The sequence below is a fragment of the Electrona antarctica genome (genome assembly GCF_951216825.1).
Source record: "Electrona antarctica genome assembly, chromosome: 10".
Taxonomy (NCBI): Eukaryota; Metazoa; Chordata; class Actinopteri; order Myctophiformes; family Myctophidae; genus Electrona; species Electrona antarctica.
In genome coordinates, this window is record NC_136791.1 from 22,736,248 (window position 1) to 22,757,356 (window position 21,109).

Here is a 21,109-nt window from a genome sequence, read left to right on the forward strand (position 1 = left end):
TACATAATTGGCCTATTAGCATGTGCCGACCACTTCACAACCAAACCGAGCACAGAGAGAGACCCAGACGCACACTTCAAGGAGCCCCAGTTTTTTTTTTATGTTGACTCTGGAAGTGTGTGTGTGTGCATCTGTTTGTGTGCGCGAGTGCGTGCATGCGTGCGCGCATGCGTGTGTCATTACCCCCTAGGATCTATCCAACCCGAGCAAAACAGGACGCGTTGCTAAAGCTGCTCTGAAACTAAGGGAGGAAGTTGAACTTCACACATTTCTGAGTGATCGTAAACACCGGTCGTGCAACGTTTCAGCGACCATGAATTTAAGACCACTGGAAGTGGGACACGTTGAAATCCAATGATCTAAATGCCGTGGAATATGAGCTTATTTATTTATTTACTTACAGAGAAATGAAATTTCCTTTCAAGGAACTAAAAACTTCATCATACGAAATAGTGAAAATAGAGATCTACAAGCTATAGCTATTTTAACAAGGTTTGAAAATGTCTGAAAATGTAAGTATGTACAGAGTATATAATACACTTGAAGTACACACACACACACACACACACACACACACACACACACACACACACACACACACACACACACACACACACACACACACACACACACACACACACACACACACACACACACACACACACAGTGTGTTCACTGAGCTGATTCTCGAGTGTGACTCCACTAGAGGTCTCTGTGGTTCAAAGCCTTGCGCTCTGGCTGACTCTCTGGGTTCTGGGACAACCAGGACTCTAGCTGTTGAAACACATTATGTTATAACAGCACAGTTTAAAATGGCTCTCTGCAGCAGCACGTAGTGAAGGACAGAAATATAGACGGTCAACGTCGAAAAGGCAGTTACTCCTGGTTAGCTCTGGCCGGGGGTGTTTGAGTGTGCTTTTTGTACAGTACACTGCACGGCCGGAGTTATAACCACTTAGACCCCTCTATAAACGTAGTCAAATGACCAAACATGACTTGCCACTTTTCCCCCCTATAGGCTACTCTACATCTCACCAAAAAATAGCCGTTCTTCCAAGCTTGCAGATCGGGTTTTTGGCAAGATTTGGTGTAAGAGGGAAAAAACAAAGCACCACAAGAATAATACAGTCGGCGCCGTCCCCGCCACAGAATAGGAACGCCGTGGCTCAAGTGGTTAAGAGAGTTGAGAGGAGTGCTTCGGGTCGAAAGGATATTTGGTTCTTATTGAGCGTCAGGGTGTGTAGCTGCGGCAACCCGGGCAACCGGAGGTCATTTCCGAGCAGATTGTTGTCGACGACCAGCTCTTCCAGCCCGCTGAACGCTTTGAGGCCCACCAGTGACCTGCAATGATAAGGCAACAGGAGAGGGGGGGGGGGGGGGGGGAGAGAAAATTGATATAGCCTTAAATCCAAAGCCCAAGCCATTGTTGTGCAGAAATAAATATTTCAGCCTCCCCTCTTCTTTCAGACGGAGAGTGTGGGCCCTGGGCCTGTCAGGGGAGTGAATGACAAGAATTAGTGGTGCTGAGCTCCCCTGGCATGGCGAGGCATCCTTCAGCGGCTGGCAGGATGAGGGATGGGGGTCACTTGTGAGTAGCCAGGATTCAAAACAAAAGGCTTCAGAAATGCGGCGGGCAGGATGAATTTGTCAATGTCTTGTGCCTTGAGGCGCCCAGTTTCGCCTGACCCTAACCCTCCATTCCCAAGACAAATCACTCTGTCACAGTTCACCTTCACTCCCCGGACACAAATTTAACTTGTCATCCATCATTTTCACAGTGGAGCCGGAATACGCTCGCAATCACACATGGAATGGAAGAGGGAAACTTTTATTTTTTATTTTTTTGCAACTGTTCCGCAATGGGGGCTAGTTTGAGATCTTAACACCAAAAGGATTTTTTTTTAGTTTTTAGTTTTTTCTTTTCTAAAATGGCGGAATTCTCTCCATTTGTTTTATGATGCATTGAAAGTGAGGTGAAGGGTCATCTCGAGTCTCTCTTTCACACTCTCTCACTCTCTCTCAACGTGCGCGCACGCACACACGCACAGACGCACACACACACACACACTTTCACACAGACATAAAAATGACGGAGGGCCGCTGTTTGAGGTAATGTTAGGACCTTGCGAGTCGTGGAAGGTGCACAAAGGCAGTTGTGTGCGTTTCCTAATCCTTCACACGCCACAGACTGTCAAGGCACCGTGTTAAAGTGGCCAGGGTGACTTCACTGACATTTAGATCTGCCAGGACCTGGCCGAGACCGAATCCTTCAACAACAGCCGTTCCTCACAGCTCAGCTCACATGACGCCGCCGCGCACGCTGGGATTATACTGCATGGAAAACTAAATAAAGCACAGTCTACGCCACTTTCTTGACTAGCTAATGGTTTAATAGATGAAGCGCAGAGGACTTTATTATTAGAAATAGATCTTGTTACGCCGGCTCCTGGCTTCACTTTAGTCACTGCTCGGAGCTAATAAATTGCAGACTTTGTTTATTGTATCAGAAGCTGCGGGGCCACCTTGACATTATGTTAGCTGTGCGTGCCTGTAAACAATGTCACATATTACTGCATGACAACCTCAAGGTAATGCATATATGGCTAGATCTAAACAAGTCGAGTGTGAACTAATACAAACACATTGCAGCACTGGCTAGTGTCAGTGTCATAATACGCGCGCACGCACACACGCACACGGACACGCACACACGCACACACACACACACACACACACACACACACACACACACACACACACACACACACACACACACACACACACACACACACACACAGCTATGTAAATACAACACCCTTATCATGACAATCTGCAAATGGATGGCAGGCAGTGGTAATCAGTGTAAGGGAAGATAAACATAATAGGGGAGGTAATACAAAAGAGAGAGAGAGAGAGAGAGAGAGAGAGAGAGAGAGAGAGAGAGAGAGAGAGAGAGAGAGAGAGAGAGAGGAGAGAGACAGAGACCGAGATGGAAGAGGCATGGCTACATATGTTCGAAACGGCTGCTTTTCAGGAAACAAATTCAAAAGTAGAAAAAGTAGCAGATCGACGACCTTTGTACTGTATAGATCTGTTACTTTTGAGGCTTCTGTGTGACGCTGTAGTATGATCAAGTAGGGCATTCATTTATGGGAAAAAAACCCACAAAAAAGTTAAAATGTGGAGATAAGAGACATTATGTTTTTCAGAGAACAGGTTAGGATTTAGAAGACATTTGTAGAATCTCAGGCCTCAGGTCTTAATCACCCCCACCTGTATTTGCGGCGGTGTGTGTGTGTGCGTGTGCGTGTGCGTGCGTGCGTGCGTGCGTGCGTGCGTGCGTGCGTGCGTGCGTGCGTGCGTGCGTGCGTGCGTGCGTGATAGGCTGCAGTCCTGTGGGTTATGTTATTAGCCGCTCGGTTAAAGGGATCTGCGCGGCGCGGAGGGGAGCCTTATTAATTGTTGTTTTCATGTCACCACCGCTGTGTGCACCGGCTGATTTAATCAGTTAAATTCACAGCCGGGGGAGAGCCGCTGAGTCCCATCCAGCATTAACTACAGTGAGCCGCTGAGTCCCATCCAGCATTAACTACAGTGCACGGATTGAACTTGTAATAGTCTCCAGCCTGCGAGCATGCGGCATGCACTCCCCTCTGCACGTTTCCCCCGCAACATTTGGTTTAATTTCACTTTTTATAAGCTTTCTTGTTTTAAATGCTCAAGCTCAGAAAACTAACAAAGTTGATGCCGTTCGGTTAAAGTACTCCGCCCCCGCAAAACACGAGGAGCTCTCTCTTGCTTTTAACTAAACTAATGAGCGTAATTGACTCAAATCCCAAAGCTGGAGCTATTATTTTGGTGAGCATAAAAAAGAAAAAGAAAAACACGACTAGAAAAGGTGTGCTCTGCGGCAGTGGTTCTCAAAGTGGGGCTGGGGACCCCCAGGGGTCCTTGAGGGAGTTCCAGGGGGGTCCCCAGCTAAATCATAGTTTGAAATGGAACCTTATGGGTCTGTATTGTAACCCTGACACTCTCAGGGTTAAATTAACATAGATTTTACAATATAAATTGGGGGTCCCAGAAATAGAAATGCCATTAAATAGGGGACCGTATAGCCTAATTCAGGTCAAACCGAGGAGGGCCCTTGAAATGAAAATGGCTGAAAATCACTGCTAGAGCCATAAAAACCTTCTCTTATGGGGGTCCTTGGGATGCAGGCTGATGAGTTTGATTTTGGGGGTCCTTGACATGAAAACGTTTGGGAACCACGTACTGCTCTACGGAGCACAGATCATCACCGATGGAAAACAAGCTTGTAAATGAACAGTGTGTATTTGAACATGTAGGTATACAGTATGTTGTTGGCATGGACAGTGTCTATAGCAGGACATTGTCTTTGATCTAAAGAGGTGTTTACAAAACTGCTAAGCTGTAGTTCTCTCCCTCGTGTCATATACCACGATCGCGACTGTGTGCGAATCTCATTCTCAACCAATCTCCCACACAATCACGCCGGCCAATCACAATTTGCGTCCTCACTTTTGTCTTCAATGTTTGTGTTTACACACGTTTGTCTTCAATGTTTGTGTTTACACAATGTTTGTACACAAAAACTCAAAGCTGGACATATTTGGCGCCCCTCAAAAAGGAGTAAAGCTTGAATCTCTAAACTAAAGACATAGTCAATGGTATTAATACCACCTGCTTACATCCTTTTAAATTTTTCTGTCTAAAATAATCTGAAGCTATATTATTTTTCATGTCATGTTAGAGGGTCTGTAATAAATGTCAGAGCTGATAACGACATATAAATATGAAATAAATGCTTAAACATGTCACTATGTCTAATGTTATAACCATTGGGTTAACCAATGCTAACTAGACATACGGCTTCCCTGCTAAAGTATGCAAATTCCGCTAAAATCCGCCTTTTTGTACACAATCGTTTTGGAAGATAATACTAGTCTTTTACAACCTGGCTAACAGAAATAGCACAGAAAGAAGTATTAACGATATTTTGTAAAAAGTGTGTTTATTTTGGTCCGCCTAAAGCTAATTCATGCTAATGTTCCAGCTGGGGGCACTGTTGACCACAACAATGGAAAATGCGGAAATGGCTTCCTATTTCCAATAGCAGAAGAAGAAGACTCGAATGAATGTATTGTAAACATTGTAACATTATGTCACCATAACGTGGTTATTATTAGTTGCTTTGGAATGTACCTGCCATGAAAATTAAGGTCATAATAACGCAGATCGCATCGATATGTAATATAGCGCGATAATGTACTTGTTTTAGCTTACAGGATTGATATCAATATATTAGCTAAATGTAGCTAACGGCTATCATTGCGGGGTTGCCAGTTTCTGCGAGAGAAATAAGCAACCCGGTATATGAAAACAAGCCCAAAATAACCGAAAATAGCCGATCTACATGCATACAAACAACACAAATCTTGTGTCTGGCATAAATTATTTTCAGATGGGGGTCTGCAGACAAATAATAATAATAACAGGCTAATGAAACAGAGGAATTAAGAGAAGGGCCAAGAGGGCACAATTTGTGCTGGGACGGTTTGAGAGCAAACTGTCCTGTTGTCTGTTGGTTACTGTTTTTTTATTTTTTTTATTTATTGCATTCATATAGCTCTTTTATTTGTACTCATCTGGAACATTTACATAGGCCTAATTTATCTGCCACTGTTATTTTCCTTTTTTCATACTACAAAAGGCCAAATAAATACAGTAGCCTATTTAAAAAAGGAGAGATAACAGGCAAACGATCAAGATAACAACATTCTCTAATTGTGTAGACTTATTGTAAATTAAGTAATGCAGATGTTTAACAATTATGTATATCTTGTGTGTAAAATTAAACAAAATGGACCTTTTTAAGGTTTATTTTTACACTTGATAGTTAAAGATCTAATAAGGGTCCACTTGGTTACCAACTCTCCATAATCAACTACACTTTAAAAACAAGCCCAAATAATCAACTACACTTTATTTTTGTCAAATACATTTTTATTAACAGGTTATAAATTATTATAAAATTGGTACAGTAGGCCTATGCATTATTTTTCTTTAGAAACAAGGCCAACTAATTCTAATAAGCAGACATGGCAACACTGCTGGTTGACTAATGGAGAAATGAAGGGACAGCGCCCCCTAAAGTCACAGATCACTGAACTAAAGCTTAGAAGTCCATTTTCTCTGCTTGGTCTTTTTTTCCACTACTCCTGCAAGACATTTTTCTATAAGCCATATCTCCAAAACTGGTGGGTCAAACTGAACAACCAATATGTAAATTTGAAGCTATGATTCCCTGCTTTCATATGACATGACAAAACGAAAATTAAAAAAAATCCAATGGCAGTCCTTCGATCAAATCTAGTCACAGTTGTTGTTGACAGACTAGGAAAAGAATACCATTTCAGGGTTTGTCTTTGTCCTTTAATTGGCCTTCTGGCAGAGTGCACAAAAACTGTGGTGCTGACTAGCCCATCGGTTTAAGATATAGCACACACAAACGGACGGGGTGAAATCACTTTACTCTCTCCACTGTGGATGCTGATTCAAAGTATGATTTCAGAGCGAAAGTCTTGCCACGCTGTTTACAGTATAGAGATATTCCAACTACGCCGATTTGCGCAGGCACCGCTGCGGTATTGCAGTCGCTGTACCACAGTACTCTTGTGATGAAAAGAGAGCTGAGCCAGAAAGCAAAGCTCTCTGTCTACCGAGCAATCTTCGTTCCTACTCTCACCTATGGTCATGAAGTGCATGTGGGTCATGACCGAAAGAATAAGGTTGCGAATAAAAGCGGCCAAAATTAGTTTTCTTAGACTGGTGGCTGGCATCTCCCTTAGTGATAGGGTGAGAAGTTCAGTCACATGGGAGAGACTCGGAGTAGAGTCGCTGCTTCTTCGCTTGGAAAGGAGCCAGCTGGTTAGGATCCTAGGGAGGTCCTCGATACATGTCCCGCTTAGAAGAAACCCCTGGGGTAGACCAAGGATGAGTTGGAGGGTTTATATCTCCAATATCTGCCGGGACCGCCTCAGGAACCTAATGAAGTTACTAATGTTGAGAGAAGTCTGGAGCTCTCTGGTGGAGCTGTTGCCCTTGCGACCCGACTACGGATAAGCGGTTGAAGATGGATGGACGGAGCGCTGCAATTAGTGCACTCCCTTTGCTTACTTCACTTCACTAGGCCGAGGTCACGAGGTGCACCGGACTCTGAAAGATGCACGTTGGCAATGCATGGCCGATCCTGTTGTATGTACCCGTCTGTCTGTGTCCCTTGAATGGCCATATATGGAGTTCCAGCGTCAGGCATGCCCAAAAAAATCTGTCCATTCCAGTCTATGATGCCAGTACTATTGCATCATACGCCTATCGATAGATAGTTTTTTGTTAAATTTTTCTGCATCCTAATATGCCCGTACGGCGCTTAAAAGACACACGAAATGTGCATACAGTACACCAAAGCACCATACAACAAAATACATAAACAGTTACTGGTGGATGCATCATTCTCCAACGTAACTACCATGCCTTATTTATACAAATTCCTAAAACAAAAACGTCCTCAGTGAACAGCCAACTTGGCACACAACATTCAGACATCGAAGAGTCCCCTGATGTCACCAGTACAGTATATACTGCAGACGGATGGATAGACAGACACTGTCTCATAGCCTACTTAGTTGAAGCGTGGCCGTGTTATGAGGTTGTAAATAGGCTAGTTTTGAGTAGTAGGGAAGATGGGCATTAGGGATATACGTTAAGAAATGATATTGTAATCTCTAACAGTATACATATTCCTTTTTAAAAACAATAAAAAGCTCAACATTTATATTAGTATACAAGAGTCAAGATAGTTATATAATTTATAGGACTGATGCATTAGTTTGAGGGTCAGAGGAGAGAGAGAGAGAGAGAGAGAGAGAGAGAGAGAGAGAGAGAGAGAGAGAGAGAGAGAGAGAGAGAGGTGGGGTGGAAGAGAGTGAGGCGATAGCTTTAATGAGGTGAAGCAATGAATTCTCTCCTTGTTAAGATAATTATGATCAGTCTCATTGTCAGAGCTAATACTTCACCCAGGCCTGTCTTTACGCTATGACTACCACTTAGCCTGTGTTAGCTCACCGTCATACATCACACGTCCGTCCGTGTGTGTGTGCGTGTGTGTGTGTGTATGCAGGCGCGCGCTCCTGTATATAACATGCATGCACATGCCCTGATGTCTTTTTGCATGACAAATACTGCTATTGTTTTTGAAAATTTAAGTCAGTTTAATTCGGCTCTATGTAGTCTAATTAGTATTTTTACTATTTCAATATTTGTGTAGTTACTGTAGCTACTGTATTTTGGTAGTTAGCTGAATTAATCTAGTCTTTAGATGACCTGTCCTCGTCTCATTGCCTTATTGTCGTGCCTTATGTGTGTGTTGTTCACTCATCAGTGCCTCTTGTAGCATAAATACAGGTTTGAAATGAAAATGCACACTTTCAGCAAACATTTATAAAAAGTGTGGGTGAAAACAAAAGTGTTTAGCACTCCTCAGCTATGACAACGTCAACTATTCTGCGTGATACCGTATGCACAGTAGTATGCAGCAGGTCAACAACACACAACAATAACAACAGCCAAACATGCGTGCACGCACATGCACACGCACAAACACACACACAGGAGAGCGGACATCAGCCCGGTAGAGGGCCAGACATAGGCAGCCCGATCAATAGACTAATACGAATGCAGACACAATGATTGATAAACCACTGCCGACAGCACGGAGGGAGAAAACTCTCCGCCGTTATTGGCTGAAATGCCAGTCAGTCCTGTCGATGGCTCTCCCACCGGTGTCATGTCAAATGTCCTTTAGGCAGCCAATGAGAAATGGAGGATGGCAACCTCTCCGCCAGTCAACATTCATTACACAGGATGCAGGCCTTTCACAGAATACATTTAGATTGTGTTTATTTGCTATTACGTTATTCAGAAAACTCTCAAGATTTAGAACAGTTGAGTTCTCAAAAATAGCATATTCAAAATACTACATCTGATATTTGTTTTGTTATTCTTAAAAGACAAGTTTTGAATTTTCTCAAACACAAATCTTCTCATATTGGGGTTCTGACCTTTTCAGATGGGTGGCGGTCAATTTGGGGGTGCTTGGAACAAAACAGTTTAACCCGTTCAGGCCTGACATCGAAATTTAAAAAAAAAAGTTTTCTAAATCATGACAATTTTCGGAAAGATTTGAGGCACATTTTAACGATTTTTCAAAAATAGCAGACCTACAAGTTCATAGCGCGCCACTCGGTGGCGCGCTATGAGCTTGTAGATCTGCTATTTTTCAATAGCTAAATTATAACAATGTTTAAAACACCAAAACAGGTTCCCGCCCCAAAATGGGTTAATGGTTAATGTGGTTAAACGCTAACGTGACATGGATGCGTTCCAGGTCTCAATGGATTAAGAACCAACTGATCTAGAAGGCATTTGTATAGAATCGGGCCTCAGGTCACAAAAACAACAAAAAAAAGTAAAAAAACAGAAAACGCGACTGTGCTCCACAGTGTGAGGATTTGCAGTCCATTCAAAAGGCAGCGATAGCTTGGCTGTGCTGCAGTCAGTGGAGGCAATGCACTCTTATTCCAATAGGAGAGCCAGGCCGGGCTGCCGAGTGACAGGCAAATTGACGTGCTGTTCAGAGGGCAACAGATAAATGTTTGATGAATTGGCCAATACCGGAGCCATGATGGTCCTCATATGTGCATAATGGACTATCCAGAGCAGACTTCAGATTGCCTGCCAGGATAAGGCGATGTAATGAACGGACGGGGGGTGGGGTGGGAGGGAGCAGAGCCAGGGATAGCCAAGGATCTGGACTGGCTTTAATAAACTTAATAAGAAAAGTGAATGGAGGGGAGATGGCTGGAGAGCAAAGAGGAAGTAAGGACCCGGCCGCTTGTCGCCATTAGCTCGGGGAGGGGGAGAAGAAAAAAAAGTCCGGAAAAGGAATCAGCGAGATGGATGTGGCTGGTTGTAAAGCTGACTGTCTGAGATCAAAGTCAGGTACAGGACAGGTGTCATGACACCTACTTTCAAGAAAGATAAGAATATCGTTGCAGATCGTCATAGGCTACATTGTATGTCCTAAACTGTTGCTTCTCAGGAAATGGAAAAAAATACTCAGTAATACATTGGTTAAATATTCATAATAATAAACAGAAATAGTGGTTCTACAAGGTCACAATGAGCTTGTAGATCAGCTATGTTTGCTACTTTTCCAAAACACTTGTAGTAGGGGATTAATTTATTGAAAAGTTACAAGGTCTATGCCCGACAGCGACAATGTAAACACTGTAGCCTGCTGAAAGTCTAACATAACTGCATTGCACCACTCTGTGACGGTAACAAATAAATACGAGATAACAATAATCCAAACATGGCATCCACACGCTATCAGGGCCAGCTCAATGTACATACGATGACACCATCAGTGAAAATAGCCAATCTACGAGCTCGCAGCGCGTCAAGCTAGATCTGCTATTTTCAAAGCGCAACACTTGAGCGCAACCAAACATAAAATGACTTGACTCTTAGTTCTACTGGATCTCTTCTCCACTAGTCCCTCCCTAACATTTTAGCCTAGTTTGTAATTGTTGACGAAATCGCCAATATATTTGTGACCAGATTTGACTGAGAGCCTGCCATCGCGCAAGGAGAATTTTAATTTTTTTCAAAATGAGTTAATAGCACAGGCAGACTCTTCACTTACTAGAGCATGTCTGAAATAAATGTCAGAGCTGAAATCGACATGTAAATATGAAATAAATGCTTAAACATGTAGCTAGGTGTAATGTTAGAGACGACAGAAGTGAACCTTTCAAGCCTGTTTTCTCAACTCGCTGTTTTCTGCAAGACAATAATCTATAAGCCATATCTCCAAAACTGGTGGGTCAAACTGAACAACCAATGTCAATTTGAAGCTATGATTCCCTGCTTTCATATGACATGAAAAAACGAAAATTAAAAAAAATCCAATGGCAGTCCCTCAGTCAAATTTGGTCACATTTGGTCTCAGCTTTAGTCATCATAGCTTAGTTTTTATTTAGCTTCCGTCAGTGAAAAAAAGGTAGTCGACCACCACCCACCCACCGCACTCCCAGAGCCTCCAAACACACCATCATCCACCCACCGCACTCCCAGAGCCTCCAAACACACCATCATCCACCCACCGCACTCCCAGAGCCTCCAAACACACCATCATCCACCCACCCACCGCACTCCCAGAGCCTCCAAACACACCATCATCCACCCACCCACCGCACTCCCAGAGCCTCCAAACACACCATCATCCACCCACCGCACTCCCAGAGCCTCCAAACACACCATCATCCACCCACCCACCGCACTCCCAGAGCCTCCAAACACACCATCATCCACCCACCCACCGCACTCCCAGAGCCTCCAAACACACCATCATCCACCCACCACACTGTTCTGACAGGGTCCAATCCCTCGCTATGTTACATGGTCTGTAGTGTATACGTCTGCATTTCTGATGGCACCGGGAAATTAGACGGTCATCATCTGTGTCTCTCTCTCTCTCTCTCTCTTACAAGTGCACGCACACACACGCACACGCATGTGCACACACACACACAGACACACACACACAAACACACACACACACACTTTAACACATGCAGAAAGTCACAGCTCTGTGTGACACTCCGTGGAGTCCTCCCGTGTCGCCGGGGCCTCAGGTGGCATGCAGTCATTTAAAGATCACACGTCCAGGACACACGTAAGCTCCCTGAATGCATGTCAATCGACACATGGGAAGTGGATTACACGTCTCCTCACACGCAGCCGGCTGAAAATTACTATTAATGGCAATGCAAATCATTAGGGCACGTTTAAGGCCGCAGGCAAAAAAAAAAGGGGGGGGGGGGGTAATTTTTAATCTGCTTTGAATATTACGCTACGCTTGCTTCTGATCTCTCGTGTGTGTAAAAAAAACATTAATAGCTACGGAGATGTTGATTAGAGGTGGCGTGCTAGATTGAACTTTGCACGAGGTTATGCCGATATTATAGAGTGTTCTTTTTTTTATAAAGCATAAACTAATTAATGGAGAACTGGATCAAATAGATGGCTATAGCATTGTGACATGTACATTATTGTGAACAAGGCGTGCTGCAAAGAAAATAAGTGTATTATCCATGTTGTAAGCAGGTGTAAAAAGCACCTGCAACATGAACATGTTCGATCAGAACCACTGCTCCACCGTACACGATAAGACCAATTTGCGTCTCGTCCTGCAGCGTTTGAGTTATGGACGACCCGAGTGGATATTATCCACTTTCTCCCTGCTGAGTGTGTGAGGTTAATGTTCTCCACTATGTCATTAGAGTTAGCTGAAGGGCTGATGGCTGTGTGAATCAGACATGGACTCAGCTCCTCTGCACGCGCACGCACATGCACACACACACACACACACACACACACACACACACACACACGCACGCACGCACGCACGCACACACACACGCACACGCACGCACGCGTGCGCGCGCACGCACGCACACACAGCCAGAGCACATCAAAGCCAACCGGTCTGAGGTCAGCATGACTTGGCTTTGCGCCTCCCCTCGTACTTGGCGTCCCGATCTGATTAATGACCCAGGATCAGCCCCATGCCCAGGCAGGGATAAGGAGCTGACAGTAGCTCCTGACAGCTCTGACCTTATAAGCCTGGTTTGACCCCTGGCCTAGCCTGGCCCAGGCCCGGCCCGGGCTGAAGCCTAAAACCTCCCGACAATGACCTGATTGAGAAGCAGAACAACATTCGCGGGGATGAGAGGAGAGGAGCCTCTCTCTCTCTGGCAGGGAAGGGTGAACAGACGGCAGGGGGGACGGAGACCACTAACACGGGCTAATGTCTCTTCTTTTACCACTTAAAGCCCAGCGTTCGTATTGTGGGGAATGCTTTTGCAGAAAATAGCAGATCGACAAGCTCCGATCAGCTATTTTCAGCGAAAGCTTTCCCCACAATAACAGAAAACAGAAAATACACTAGTATGGATCCCTGAGGGACTCCTACCAACCATATGGGGTGTAAGTAGTTAACCATGCCTTAGAGAACCAGACATAAGTTACAACTGTACTTTGACCTTTTTTTTTCCTTCCAGCCAAGGGCTCCATCTTGCGCCACCCTTATCCCTTATCCCTAAACGTATTTGCCATTTTTTATTATTTTAGTTCAACTAGCCGATCTACACCGAGACATTGTGAGCTTGTAGATCGGCTATTTGAACTATTTTAAAAGGTTTTTTTTTTTAAATAGTAAAAAATGGCAAATTAAATTAGTTTAGGGATAAGGGTTAAGAGGTGGCGCTTGAACCCCCAGCTTCAATGTTCTTGGGGAGAACATTGGCCCAAAATAGCGACCTATACAAGCTAGCACTATGTGGTGCAAAGGGGCACATTGTGAACATGTAGATCGGATATTTGTGGCAAATTTAAGCTGGGGGTTCAATAGGCTTAAGGCATTGTCCTCACATTCAGCTTTTTTTCTTCTTTTTTTTTTGGCTTTTGTGCCTTTATTGATAGTTACAGTAAATGGTAAATGGTAAATGGTGCATTTATATAGCGCCTTTATCCAAGGCGCTTTACATAGATGTGCATTATATTCACCCATTCACACACACATTCATACACCGATTGCGGCGGAAGCCATGCAAGGTACCAACCAGCACATTGGGAGCAATTTGGGGTTCAGTGTCTTGCCCAAGGACACTTCGACATGTAGACAGGAGGAGCCGGGATTCGAACCGCCGACCCATGGATCATTGGACGACCTGCTCTACCTCCTGAGCCACAGTGAAGACGGACAGGAAAGAGAGAGGGAGAGAAGGGGAGAGACACGCAGCAAAGGTCGTCATGAACAGGACTCGAACATGCGATGCGCTGTCAGGCCAGAGCCTATAATTATGTGGCATGCGCCTGGACCACTAGGCCAGCGGGCGCCCCCATCACATCGAGCTTTGTTGCTACACTACACCGTGCGGCGGTGTTCCAGGGTGAAAATAGCCACACAGTCGCATCGTGACGCGTTGTCAAGCTTGCACAGGCTCTAATTTGTGTATTTTTGAATCTTTTTGGAAATGTTTCCGTCGGTAACGGCATGCCCCGAAATAAGGAAACAAGGAACTGTTTAAGAATGACAGTTCCTGTGATAAAACAGATCAAAAGAGGCTATATAGTACTGTACAGTGCACTGTGCATGTGATGGAGCCTCTCCATAATGGCTGGACTGTGCTCCCACAGCGGTACACCGTGGTTCTTGTGGATGTTGCTATTGAAAGATTAGTTGTCTCTTCACATGACAAACACCCTCCTCTCTCGGTGAGCCGGAGCCGAAAATCAATTCGCTGATGGCATCTCTGTCAGTGCGTATATCACCGCTGCACAAATAACACGCAGTCACTCATGCACACAGGCGCACGCACGTACGCACGCACACAATGCATGCCACGCACAAAAAAAAAGAAATAACGAAAATGTACTGTATAAAATAGACGCTAGACACTGTAAGACGTACTGTAGTTGCTATCAGCTACTCGCGGTTGCCAATCAGCCAAGTAACAACCAAGTCACCATGGATACACTCATCATTAAAGAGTAGATGTCGGCTTGTGTGTGTGCGCGCACGCGCATGTGTGTGTGAGTGGTGGGAACGAAATGCACCGAATCCTACAGAGGAGGGATCCCTCTGTCAGCCTGAGTTCTCTGTCTGACTGAGTATTGCTCTGTCATTACAGTGTTGGGCTGAGCGCTGTCAACATTTCCCTGGGAGGAGGGGGAGGAGGGGGTTGGGTTGTGGGGGGGAGCCATCCCGCATTAGGCTCGAGTGAGTTCAACTGTCAACTTGCCAGCCATCTGTATGCCTCAGCATCCCAACGTAATAGCAAATAATCACTACCCCGTGGTCTCTTCATGGCAAATGATCGATGTTTGTCTTGATGTCTGATGGATGACCCGCGTCACACTGTTGTCCAGGCATGCATTAAATACCACCTCTATGAAAGACCTGTCAGTCTGATGTGGACACGCACGCACATGCGCACGGGCCGTGCACGCACACGCGCGCATGCACGCATGAGCGCCGGGATAATGAGAGTGGAGGGAGGGAACCATAGTGAGAGAATAGACTGCCGGTTGTAGTCGCGAGGATTTCAAAGCGGAGGTTAATTTCCCTGCATTAGTGGGAAATCGCATAATGTGACTGGACCCGGGGTGTGATTGGTGGACAGGATTACCGGAGGTAGTACCACCTACGATGCACTCAAACCCCCTCCTCTCTCTGTCTCTCTCACACACAGTCGCACACACGCACACGCGCACACGCACACACACACACACACACACACACACACACACACACACACACACACACACACACACACACACACACACAAGACTACTCAGATTAAAATGCGCGGCACCACAATCTTTGATCTCTCACTCGCTGACACAAATCCTTTCAAGCCCCAACATTTTCCTGCAAAGGTAATTAGTGCTAATTAAAAAGTTTTCTAAAGCAGTCTAGTACGGCTGCTGCTGTTCAATGCCACCGCCCCCCCCCATCAGTTCCTCCATCAACCCCCTCCCTGGGTCCTGCGGATGTGCGTGTCAGCCGTGTTCCTCCTCCCTCTTTGTTGGAAGGATCCCATTATTAGCAGACTGTACAAGACAGGCTAGTGGGGCCTTGAACTTGTGTAGAAGTATGGCGAGAAATCTGGAGGCCCAGCATGGGGTCCGACTGACTGGAGCTTTCTCCTCCCACCCCTTGACAAACCTGTGCTCCGTAGGGGGAGGGAGGGGGGGGGGGACGTGTCGTGTACACGACACCACGCGGGACAGATCCAAAACCACGCAGACAGAACAGGTGTTATTTAATTGGGACATCCTGCCCTGTATGTAAACCCAGGAGTTGCTGTCGGTTCGCTGAAAGCAAAGCAGTTTGCACAACTTGCAGAGTGCCATTGCCGTTGTTGTCGGGCAGAAACCTCTCAGGTCCATATTTTTTTTATTATTATTTTTCGAGGGGCGCTATATAGCTCCTCCTATGTCCAGCTTTTAGTGTGTGTGTGTGCACACACACTTTGTCCTACACAAACTCCCATTGACAATGAATGGGCAATTTTACGTCATAGTGTAAACACAAACATTGCGTAACACAAACATTGATATGTTGTATTTATTCAACTCTCAACTGTCAGTAAGAAGTCGGCGATGATGATGTACGATGACAAGAGCGCCCCTCACTTCACACGGGTGTGATTCTTTCGTAAATTAACGCTAAGATCTGTAAGCTTGAGCCTGTTATTTTTACTACTTTCGAATTTAAATCCCGAAAAGTAACAGTTTTGGACATAATTATGCGGTTTCCACCCGACAGACAGACAATATAATTTGTGCGGGCCCTGTTTGGGGGTATTCAAAGTGCTTGTAGCATAAAAAAAAAAAAAAATGCAATTTGCAATTAAAAAAAACACACTTCTTGCTTAAATTTGATTTGCATACTTGGTGCGACAGTGATAGAACACGAGCATCTAGGCGGCTCTATCTATCACCGGGCCGCCCTTACCACTGTTCATCGAGCCATTATTATGACATAATTAGCTGTCTTTCCAGCACATCATTAAGTGGGTTGCTAAGTGTCAGGTACAGACGTGTCTCAGATACGACACACAAAAAGCAATATCATTCCACAATGTTTCCAAATGACAATTATGTAATCTCAGCAACGAGGTCTGACAGAGAAGTGATAATTAGACAACTATTCATTCTGTACTGTACCAATTAAAGCCTCCAATCCCATTTATTTTTTTATCAAGTAAAATGCCAGTGAGCTGCACCCCCCCCCCCCCCCTTCATTGCCCACATAGCACGATTATACAGGTGCTGAATATTCAAACGTAAGGCGATTGGTTTAATCCATTAAGACCTGAGGTTGATTCTACAAATGTCTTCTAAATCCTATAGCAGTTTTTAGAAAAAAACTTTTGTTGCTACGGTATATCAGTAGTTTTTTCATGTCAAGGACCCCCAGTATTTGGCCACTGAGCCTCCAGCTCAAGATGTTTTTGTTTAAAAACAGAGCAGATCTACAAGTCTGTCGCACTTGTCACGGCTATGAGCATGTAGAACTGCTATTTTTGAATAGTTTAATGTTTTTTTTATATACATTATGCGTTCCCGGTTTGAATGTGTTAAGATAGTAAAATGACAGAAGACTGTACTGTATACAGTGAGACTGTGAGAGTGTGATACGGTGTGCCGAGGTGCTTACCAGAAGTCATGTACGTAACAATGAATGCTTTGTTTCCGACAGGCCTATTAATAGTCTTGATGATTGACAAGTAGGTGTGCCTATACAAGAGAAATGGTGGTTGTACAAGAAAGTTATTGATTTGACCTTTGGAGTAGTTCTTCCCTCGATCTCTTTGTTGTTTTCATCTTGTTTTACACCAAGCAAGGAAATATAATGGAACATGTCATCGCGCGAGACAGTTTGATGGAATGCCATGTCATTTTAATTTAAATGTTACAGTCTCACTGACATCTCTGTCAATGTATAATTGGCACTGAATCCCAGTTTGGACGTGCGCACTGTATTTGTCATTCAGCGTGAGACACTGGGAGCCACTGACAGAAATGTTACTTTGATGGGTGGGGGGAGAGAACTGTAAATCAACTCTCACTTGTGTGAGTTTAAGCTTTTTTGTCACATGCTTGCACATAAGCATGCATGATTAGAAATGGCAATCAATCAGGCAGAGAGCTGTGATCTCTGTCCTTAAACTGGAACAGTATAAATACTAGGTTTATTCAATCCAAAGAGTGGAGAGAGGCAAACAAGCTGTCTTCAAAGGAAGGCCGTGAAGGGGGCTTGCATTTTAGCTACTGTATGCTAAATGATGGCCGCTAAGCTTTATTGGAGATCGATGTTTAGGTTGTTGGTGAATGCCAAAGCAATGAATTTTCACCACGCTAAAATGATTCTTACTGTTTGTTTGACTGGTGTACGGCAGGGATGGGGTTTTTTTTAGGCTAAAAGGATACATATACCCTGAAGAAGGCAACTAGCTTGTCGAAACGTTGGTAAATAAAAAGTATTTTTTGGCATCGGGGCTACGAGTTGTTGTGTGACCTCTCCTTTCTGTTATATAGGCTAAAAGGATAACACAAAAAGGTCCTGGAGACTTGTTTCCATTGTTGTCCTACAGTACTATGTATTAAATTCACCGAGAGCATAGAATATTAACACATTAATACATGTCATCAACCAATTTGACCAGATGAAGAGCCTTGGCTCGAAACATCGTCAATAAAGTATAATGTTTGGAGCAGATGAGTGTGCGGGTTCTTCTTGATGCTACTTTTGAACCCAGCACCTCTACTAAGTGATGTGCGTATTCTATTAGTTTTTGTACTATATGAACAAAGGACAAAAAGGTGAAAAGAAAAAAAGACACCTCCTTTCAATGGACTTCATTGGCTCCCTGTCAAGTTCAGAATTGATTTGAAGGTACTCTTAATTGTTTATAAATCTCTACACACGGGCTGCCCCCTCATATCTATCAGAACTTTGAGGATAATACTCCAAGCCAGACCTTTGAGCTCTGCCTGCCAGACTGTTCCATCAACTAATTTAAGATCCAGAGGTGATCGTGCCTTTTCTGTTGCAGCACCCACTCTCTGGAACAGCCTGCCGTTTAATATCAAAAGTGCCCTTGCAGTCCATTGAGGTGTTCAAGTCTCTTCTCAGGACTGACTCATCTCTTTTCTATTATGGCCTTTGATCATTCCTGATTTGTGTTTTGATGATATGTGGATGCACTGCACATACATAACATTTTGTTATGTACAGTATGACACTGACATGATATAGTATTTAGAGATGTTCTTGACTAGACAACTAAAGTCGTGCCGACTAATACCAAACAAACCAATGAACTGATTAATGGACTACGAGGGAATAGCTCTAGTTGTCTTAGCAAATTGATACCCTAGAAGTGCTTTTTACAAAGTCACTTTGACAATGACCTTCCGGGTGTTTGTTTCGCATCCCAAAGCTGCTACGTGGTGGTGAGACCTGGTGATCTGTGTGCACACGGTCCTGAGAACATAATAGCAGAGAGAGAGAGAGAGAGAGAGAGAGAGAGAGAGAGAGAGAGAGAGAGCCTGCCTGCCTGCAGCAGTGTTCACCTTTTGAAGATTGCCTTTCTGTCTTTGTGGTTCCCTGACATGACAGCTTAAAGGGATGTATGTGATAGCCTATCTGCCTGGTGTTAATCACTGTTCCAGTGCAGCTCCATGGAAAAAAGAAAGAAAGAATCTCTCCCTCTCTCCTACTGTCTAACCAACCCCTCCTCTCTCTCTCTCTCTCTCTCTCTCTCTCTCTCTGTCTGTCTCTCTCTCTCACCGCTGGCCCATTACCTTTACAGTGAGGCTCATTAAAGAAGGCAAGTCGAGTCAAATCTTTCTGTAATTCGGCAGAGGTGAATTGCTGTCAACATCATTAACCGTCATTTCCCCCCCAACTCACTCCAGTACTTATGAAGTGTTCTTTATTGTGTAATGATCCAGATCTCTCCTCTAAACCGGCCCTCTTCAAAGGCCCCTGGGAGGACGTACCACCCATGCAGCTGGCTGACATGTCAGAGGGGCCAGGTTTAACAGGGCTCCGCTGTTGCGGCCGTCGCTTGTGCTTAAACAGATCCAGCGTTTCATCCATGCAGCGGCTGAGCTCAAAGTAACATTACTCAGACGGAACGGAGCGGAAGGGAAGACCGGGAGGCCCATCGTCTCTGAAAGGACAGTGCCATTGGTTCTTCTAACACAGCTGTCTCGGCCGCTATACACAGGCCAATCACTGATTAATGCCGCAGAATTTTCACCCCTGGTTCGCCAGCATCGGAGGGCCCGAGTCGTAGCCAATTACGTTCCTCCTTTGCCTCTCCGCGTCTGAATGGTGTTTACCGATGGCTCACCGATTTCATAAGACACCATTGGTCAGGCTCGCTCCATAGCTAATTATACTGAGAGCGAGCCTGCTTGTCATGCTAGAAGATGTCCTCTGTGTCCTGTCTTGAGAGAGGCCCTCTTTGTGCTTCCGCCATTGTGTGTCCCCCAGTGGCCAGTATCACGCTATGAGATGTCCTCCGGGCCTTGTGTTGGGGTAAGCCCCCTTTGTGCGGGCGCCATTGTGCGTCCCCCTGTGCCGAACCCCCCGCTAGGTAGGAACACTGGGGCGGGGCAGCGGGGGGATGCTTCTCAGGGCCCTAAGACCTACAGTAAATCTTCAAACAATTTAGACAAACAAAAACGGGCCGCTGTGCCGCGGAGAGGGGGAAGACAAGGAAAAGCAGATGAATAAGCAACATCAATTACCGGGGCTTTGACCCCGCGAGCCCCCACACCATGGCACACATTTCACACTAAATCGCCCCAGATTGGAGTTGACACCGCTGGACGAGAAACACTGACCCCTCACAAGGCTAGCCCTTCGAACTTAAAGAGTAAAGAGAGGCGTGGGGGGGGGGGGGGGGGGGGGGGGTGAGGGGTTGACAAACGACGTAAGACTGAAGCCAGCGTCCAACAGAGGCAAGGAGGAGGGGTTTGAATACAACAACAAAAAAAATCACGCATAATAGGCCCTGGTTTGTTTTAAAGTGAGACGAAATGGCTCAATTTGAGCACTTAACCGGTCGGAATTGCCCAGGCTGAGGTACAAGAGGAACATGCAAGCGGACAACCGCATCAGGCCACTGATCAGTGGCCTATGAAGGGAACAAAGCCGGATGTCCAACAGGCTTACCAGTGAACCTGAGTGGGATTGGACGCTCTTTAAAGCTTGTTTCAGCCTCGCAAGCTTTCACCCCCAAAAAGTGCCGCTTCCACTGAACTCTTTTCACTCGGGCAACACAAGCCCTCCCCTCCACTTTGTGATAATGGACAATGGCAAAATAAACACGTGGCTCATATCTGTTCAACAACACAGTGGCCTGCTCTAATCTAGAAGGTT

General features: G+C 45.0%; 1 protein-coding gene across 1 annotated transcript in view; it reads right to left on the reverse strand.

Annotated features, from left to right (window-relative positions):
* The window catches only part of lrmda (leucine rich melanocyte differentiation associated), a 299,326-nt gene that overhangs the window by 88,728 nt on the left and 189,489 nt on the right, over positions 1-21,109 (reverse strand). The window contains exon 3 of the mRNA XM_079513038.1: positions 1,215-1,341. Within this exon, the coding sequence (XP_079369164.1) occupies positions 1,215-1,341 (127 nt within the window). The remainder of the gene's footprint in view (positions 1-1,214; positions 1,342-21,109) is intronic.